General features: G+C 43.8%; 1 protein-coding gene across 1 annotated transcript in view; it reads right to left on the reverse strand.

Moving 5' to 3' along the window:
• The window catches only part of LOC107591059 (putative ribosomal RNA-processing protein 7 homolog B), a 9,256-nt gene that overhangs the window by 900 nt on the left and 757 nt on the right, over positions 1-7,599 (reverse strand). Inside the window, exons 3-4 of the mRNA XM_016280063.1 lie at positions 5,571-5,778; positions 5,176-5,300 (exon numbers count right to left, since the gene is read on the reverse strand). Coding sequence (XP_016135549.1) covers positions 5,215-5,300; positions 5,571-5,778 — 294 coding nt within the window. The 3' untranslated portion in view covers positions 5,176-5,214. The remainder of the gene's footprint in view (positions 1-5,175; positions 5,301-5,570; positions 5,779-7,599) is intronic.

The following is a 7,599-nucleotide window of genomic DNA, read 5'->3' on the forward strand; positions in this document are numbered from 1 at the left end:
GTGCCCTGCCCGCTCCGGTTGCGAGCTCACTCCACTAGAGGTGTTGCATCCTCCTGGGCGCTGGCTCGTGGCGCCTCGCTGACAGATATTTGTAGGGCTGCGGGCTGGGCGACCCCTAACACATTCGCTAGATTCTATAGCCTTCGTGTGGAGCCGGTATCCTCCTGTGTTCTCACCTCAAACGGGTAGAAGCACTGAGAGGCCCCGGCTTCGGGTCGGCTTGCAAAATCACTCCAGAGAGTCCATACAGTAGACCCTGTTGAGTTCCTCCGTCCCCTCGGCAGCCAGACGTGGCGGAGCGTCCGGCGCCAGGCCTTCACTCGCTGAATCCTCGAGAACCGGTAGGAGGCTGGGTTCCATATGTAAGACCTAAGTGGATCTCATATGTGTAAAGTCCACGGTATAGCCTTGAGCCCGTGTTTCCCCGGCAGACTTCTGCCATTCCAAGTGGGTTCAATCACCTCCATTCTTCCATATGCACCTAAGGGATGTTCATATGTGTATTGCTTCCGAAACCTCCTTCGGGAAGGTTCGAGCTTCCGTAACGCCCCTGTTCCAAGTAGAACGGGTACGTTTTCCTAGTGTTATCCAGTCTTACTCATTGGGTAGTGCCATTGCAGCAGTAGCTGGTCCTCTTGTGAAGAAGCCCGGGCCTACGCCAAAAAATAGGGGCGCAGGTGGCTTCCACAGGACACTGGAAGGGGCAGTAGCTGTGGCCCTTTGGTAGGATCCCAATTTCGTCGGTCCTCCGACGTGACGTCGAGAGTGACCGACTGAAAGGGAACGTCTCGGTTACGTATGTAACCCTCGTTCCCTGAAGGAGGGAACGGAGACGTCACGTCCCGTCGCCACAGCTCCTGTACCACCGCTGAGCGGCCGGGTCACCGGCTCGGCTCCTCAGCGAAAACCTGAATATGCGCTGCACCTGCTGCCTACTTATACTCACGCTGTGATCAGCAGCAGCTGGATGCAATAATCGCATGCCAATGTGCATTGGCTCGTTTAGTTTACACTCGAAGTAGATTGGTCCCTCTAAGCGAGATCCCAATTTCGTCGGTCCTCCGACGTGACGTCTCCGTTCCCTCCTTCAGGGAACGAGGGTTACATACATAACCGAGACGTTTTTACTGTTTAAATTTAGCTTAAAATCCTATAATAGGCTGTTTTTAGCAACATAGCCTATGTGGCTACAAATTTGATCAAAAATACAGTTAAACAATAATATTATAAAACATTATTGCAATTCAAATAATAATAATAATAATAATAGTAATGGTTAATTGTGACATTGAAGACTAGAGTAATATATATATATATATATATATATATATATATATATATATATACAGGGCCTAAAACTAACTTTTTGCCACACTTGCCAATGGCCGTTGACGTGATAAATTTTACCGGCCAAATTTTTTTTTTTTTTACTGCCCATGAAACTCTTTTTGCAAAAACACGCAGTCATTATTACAACAATGACTAAACATATTTACAATGTCTTTACTTTACTTACAAGAAAAAAAAAAAAACAGATTTATTGATTTATATATATATTTTTTGTCCCTAAAAAACATTTAGATTCTTGTTTGGCAAACGGAGCAGGCCATCGTGTTACACCCGTTTCACACATACTCAGTTTGCAGTGCGTATGTGGTGCATATTTTTTTCCGCATCCATGTTAGCAGATTAGAGCAGGGCTATATAATTAGCTTCATTTGAGGGCAGAATTATCAAACTGAAAATTTGAAGGGGGCCAAGGGGGTGGGGGCCATCCCGATCTCTTTCTGGGGGGACTTATACAATTAGAAATTAAATTGAAATCAGAAACATTAGTGCTGTCTGTCAATCGATAAAAAAATAATAATAAAATTGTTCTGTACTTAATCATGATTAATTGCATATTTATAGTAACAATTTCACATTGAACCTCCAAATTAATGTAGAAACAACATAAAGATAGTATATTTTAAATGGCATCTTTTTACTAGGCTAAGTAGTATATTATTAATGAAGTATTGATACCAATACTGATGTCTCTATAAAATACTTTTCCCCTCAATTTTACCTATTAATTATAGCCATTAAACATTACAGTATAATTGGAATCCATTATTTTTTTAACATTTAATAGGCTCTGAAATATAAAGTGATTTTAAAACAATCTTCACATAAACTATAAGTTGTATATGTATAAACTATACAGCTTAATCTTTATTCAAGCAACAAAAGTTAATCAGCGACTAGAGCAGTCGAGTGATTTCTCTTTTTCTTTTGTTCTATGACTGACATACTTCAGCAGGTTTTACTTTAAAAGCAGTGCAGCCTCTTTAAAACCTGATGCACATGACGCGGATCTGACACATATCTTCTCCAAACTCTTTTTACGGTCATTTAAGACTTTATAACTCATTTAAGACTACGTTTACGAGGTTACTCGCCAAAACCGCATATTTTGACATAAGTGTGTGTTTTCGTCCGTTGAAGCGCTGTCGAAGTGGCTCAGCGTCTGTGTAACAGCCGAACGAGCAACCTTTTAAACTATAGCCTACTTCACTGTACCGTTTCTGCGGCATAACCCCAGGTATGTGTCGCCACATTCTCGGGTTATGAAGAATAAAGCAGGGAAACGTTAATCTTCCGAAATGAAACAGCAAAATCTTCTAAGGTAAAAGCGTTTTAAAAAAAAGTTTTCATTCCGCATCGCCCCATCAAGCTCTCGCTGGATCCACTCCTCTGCTATCAACGAGAGGAACGTCTGTACTTCCGCAACAGACAACAAAACGTTTTGGTTATTAAAAAAAAGTTGCGCTCATTCAAAACAGCTGCGTTCGATCTTTCGCTGGCCGTACTGATTTAAATCTAGCGGTTCTGTTGTGTTTTTGTCGCAAGTTCAGTGACGCAGGTAGTGACGATTCTCTCCGGCCAATCTGTGATCAGCAGAGTTTACATGCTTTGTTGCTGGCCGCCACTGTGGGCTTGCTGCATCGAAGCACAGAATTTCTCACTGGGTTAGGGATGCTATTTCGCTGGCATACAAGGTGCATGGTCTTTCTTCACCTCTCAGTATTCAGGCGCATTCTGCCAGGAGTGTGGCTTCCCGGCCAATCTGTGATCAGCAGAGTTTACATGCTTTGTTGCTGGCCGCCACTGTGGGCTTGCTGCATCGAAGCACAGAATTTCTCACTGGGTTAGGGATGCTATTTCGCTGGCATACAAGGTGCATGGTCTTTCTTCACCTCTCAGTATTCAGGCGCATTCTGCCAGGAGTGTGGCTTCCTCTCAAGCTCTTTTTAGAGGGGTCCCCCTAGAGGATGTGTATGTAGAGGCAGGATGGTCCACTCCGCACGCTCTATAAAGTTCTATAATTTGGATGTTGACACGGCTCCTGTCTTGTCCACTTGAACCAGCAGTGGATGCTATGTGGTTCTTCATCTGGCCAGATACGGCAGGGTTTTAGCTTGGCGTTCTCTGGTTACTTGCGTAACCCAGGTTCTCTGTGTAGGGAACGAGACGAAAATGAGTTACGCAAGTAACCAGAGACGTTTTAAAGGGGCGGGTCCTTTAAAGCTTCTCAGTAATTGGCCACTGCTATGATTGGCTAATGTTATTGCATGGGAAACAGTTTCAACGCCCCCGGCAATAATTGTAATTTCTATTTGCTTTTGACGCGATGCAACACTCACACATTCAGCGTAGCCAAGTGTCAGCCATTAAGCGACTGAACGCCTGTGGGCAGTGCCTATGGTGAGAATAAGTCTATTCGTCAATGTCTTGCTCTGGAAGCGGTGTTTATGCAGATGTTTGTGCCTGGGTGATTTCATCTTGCACCTCAGATCCAAATGAGCCGTTTTTGGAGCTTGATTAAATAAATGCTTTGTTTATAATGAGGAGAACGTTTTAAGCTATGAAACGTGCAGGATGTTTTAATGGTACAAAGAACTCTTATATGGCAAAAGATCAAGGCAAATCTGATTTCTCATGTCATTATCGGATGCTGGGTCTGATTAATTAGCTTTGCAGTTACCTGCCACACTGCGCTACATTGTTAGTCATTGAATGAGCTACTGAGAGCCGATGCAGTGAGGAGATGGGACAAGAGTCAAGAGGAGGCGTTCACGAAAGTGAAAGAAATGTTAGTTGCGGCCACAGTGTTGGCTTATTACGACGTGAACAAGCCAACAGTCATCTCGGCTGATGCCAGCAGTTATAGAATAGGGGGTGCATTGCTTCAAGAGCATGATGTGAAGATGCTTTCAGTGTCCTTCTGTTTCCGTACTCACAGCCGCTGAGAAACGCAACGCTCAAATTGAAAAAGAGCATTTGGCTTCAGTTTGGATGTGTGAAAAGCTGTCACAATATCTTTGTGGTTTGGAGTCCTTCAAAGTACTCACAGATCATAAACCTTTAGGCCCTTTGATAAACCAGAAAAACCTTGACGAGGTCCCCTAATTAGTCTCCTAATTAGGATGATGCACTTCAACCTAGTGGCAGTGTGTTCCCCAGGAAAGCTCGAGTTCAGGAACAATGTACAGTGAGAAAAATGCAAGATTTACTAGTAAATACTTTTATAAAAAAGTATTGCAACCGCATTTAAAAAAAAAAAATTGACACGAAAATTCTACTATTTTTCTATTAACCTATTAGTCTGCATTTACTTTGCTTGAACATCTATTTTGACAAATTATTTTTTCTCCCATTCGAAAATGCATCACATTTATGAGGGATTTATGCCACTCTTGAAACTGCTTGTACAGGGTATATGGCTGAAAAAACTAAACTTTTGTTTGAATTCTGAGCAGATTATATTTAGCCTAGAAAGTGTGGCAATAGCACTTCCTTTATAATCACTAAAAAGGTGTCACTTCCTTCAGTTCATCACGATCTCACAAAGCTCTTTTATAATCAATGAACCTCTTATTTACATCATGTTACAACGAGACTAATAGTGAGCGTACAGAAAAAAATCTGGCTAGTGAATTCTGACTCATTTGAACAGAATGGCCAATCAGAGGTGTTCAAGAATCAACAGATAAGTCTGTGATTGGCTACATTGCTCAGCGCTACAAAAACACATTGTAATCAGAAACCTTTGATGTTCTCCAGACTTTATTTCAAATGAACCTTCATGTTACCAGACAGTACAGGCCAACAGGTGCAGGGCATTGTGGGTATGTGGAGTCAGCGGGTGCAGGGGATTGTGGGTAGGTTGAATCAGTAGGGTCTGAATTTCCTCTGTGCTCTCAGTACAGCGATTCTCTGTTTGTCCTCTTCAAACTTCTTCCTCAGCTCAGCGATATCTGAAACAGACGGATGATTCGCTTTGAGAGCCTCTCAGACACACGGCACCATGCTCTGACTTTTTTCTCAGAATTACAACAGTTATGACATAAAAAGGTGCAATTTTGAAAAAAACAAAAAAAGTCAGCATTGCAAGAAAAAAGGAATATGATAAAAACAATTAAAGTCGGTGGCGTTCAGACAGCAGACTCGTCACACACTATCTAGTGCACTCTCTCTCAGAGTCTTCACTCATGCATGAATGTGGTGTTGATCGTCTCGAGGCTCACATTCTTTCTGAGTGTTTCTGTGCTGCCACGTGTAGAAGTTCAGCAGCTCCTTGCGCTCTTTCTTCTTCTTCTCCTTCTGAAGTGTCCTCTCATTGGCCGTCTCGCTGTGTGGGCGGACCTTCACACCGCGGCTGCCCTTCGTCACCTTCACCCAGCCCTCCTCATCCTCCTGTTGATGCTCCGCCTCCTCCTTCTGACGCTCCGCCTCCTGCAGGGCAAGATCGTGAATAATTCATGAGCTACGGCTCTGTGTGTGTGTGTGTGTGTGAGTGAGCGAGTGAAGGCCCCGATATACTGATGAGACTTCATTACGAACAAAATCATGCTGCTGCAGTCATTTTTTCTGTAAGCGAATTTGAGAGGAAATGCCAAAAGAACATTCAATACTTAACCTTTGTTTTTATCAAAATTAAATCATGACACCACATAAAATATTAAAAGGTGCATTAGTTTACCCAGTTTAAAATACATGAACAATCATAAAATAAAGTATCATGTTTGTGTTATTGTGATGACTCCAATATTTTTTTCACATCATGCTTAAGTTTTCAGACTTAAAAAAAAAAGTTTTCAGACTATGAGACATTCACACTTCCCATAAAGGACTGAATATGGAAATGGAATGATCCTTTTGTATTGCAAACATGATACTTGACTCTGAACTGCTGCTAATCATTATTCTTTTGTCTATAATATTCTGACCATTGGGGCCCGTCTCACACCTAGACACATTTCGTCATTGCATCGTTGTTGTGTTTAGGGCATACGTGCGAGTGGCGCGACACGACACACGTTTACATCAACACCCCGCCTCCAGCAGCGCGGGTGTCGGATTGTTTGAAAACAGTATACTGTCGCTCAGCCTTTTCAAACTTCTTTTTGCCCCCAAACAAGAACGTAAACTAACTTCGTTTGAAGTATATCAGGGCCTTGAATGAGTGACTAAGTGAGTGTGCGAGTGAGTGAGTGAGTGAGTGTGCGCGCGTGCGTGTGAGTGAGTGAGCGTGTGTGCGTGAGAGTGTGTGCATGTGAGTGAGTGTGTGCGTGCGTGCGTGTGAGTGAGTGAGTGAGTGAGTGTGTGTGTGCGCGAGTGAGTGAGTGTGTGCGTGTGTATGTGTGCCCGAGTGAGGAGTGAATGAGTGTGTGAGTGTGAATGAGTGAGTGTGTGTGAGTGAATGACAGTGTGTGTGTGCACGTGAATAAGTGAGTGAGTGAATGAATGAATGAATGAATGAATGAGTGAGTGAGTGAGTGAGTGAGTGTGTGTGTGTGTGTGAATGAGTGAGTGTGTGTGAATGTGTGAGTGAGTGTGTGCGTGTGAGTGAGTGTGTGCATGTGTGCGAGTGAGTGCGTGTGAGTGTGTGTGTGTGAGTGAGTATGTGTGCGTGCAAGTGAGTGAATGAGTGAGTGTGTGTGTGCGCGTGTGAGTGAGTCAGTGAATGTGTGTGTGTGCGTGTGAGTGAGTGTGTGAGTGAGTGAGTGTGTGCGTGCGTGCGTGTGTGAATGAATGAGTGAGTGTGTGTGTGTGAGTGAATGAGCGAGTGAGTGAGTGAGTGCGTGAGTGCGTGCGAGTGAGTGAGTGAATGAGTGAGTGTGTGAGTGAGTGAATGAGTGAGTGTGTGCGAGTGAGTGAGTGAATGTGAGAGTGTGTGTGTGAGTGTGAGTGTGTGTGTGTGTGTGCGTGCGTGCGTGAGTGAATGAGTGAGTGTGTGCGAGTGAGTGAGTGAGTGAATGAGTGAGTGTGTGCATGTGAGTGAGTGTGTGCGTGTGAGTGAGTGAGTTAGTGTGTGTGTGCGCATGTAAGTGAGTGAATGACTGTGTGTGTGAGTGAGTGAATGAGTGAGTGTGTGCGTGTGAGTGAGTGTGTGTGTGCGTGTGAGTGAGTGAATGAGTGAGTGTGTGCGTGCGTGCGAGTGAGTGTGCATGCGTGAATGAATGAGTGTGAGTGTGTGTGAGTGAATGAGTGTGTGCGTGCGAGTGAGTGTGCATGCGTGAATGAGTGTGAGTGTGTGTGTGTGTGTGAGAGTGA

The sequence above is a fragment of the Sinocyclocheilus grahami genome, unplaced genomic scaffold (assembly GCF_001515645.1).
Source record: "Sinocyclocheilus grahami isolate Dianchi unplaced genomic scaffold, SAMN03320097.WGS_v1.1 scaffold136.1, whole genome shotgun sequence".
In the NCBI taxonomy this organism is placed as follows: domain Eukaryota; kingdom Metazoa; phylum Chordata; class Actinopteri; order Cypriniformes; family Cyprinidae; genus Sinocyclocheilus; species Sinocyclocheilus grahami.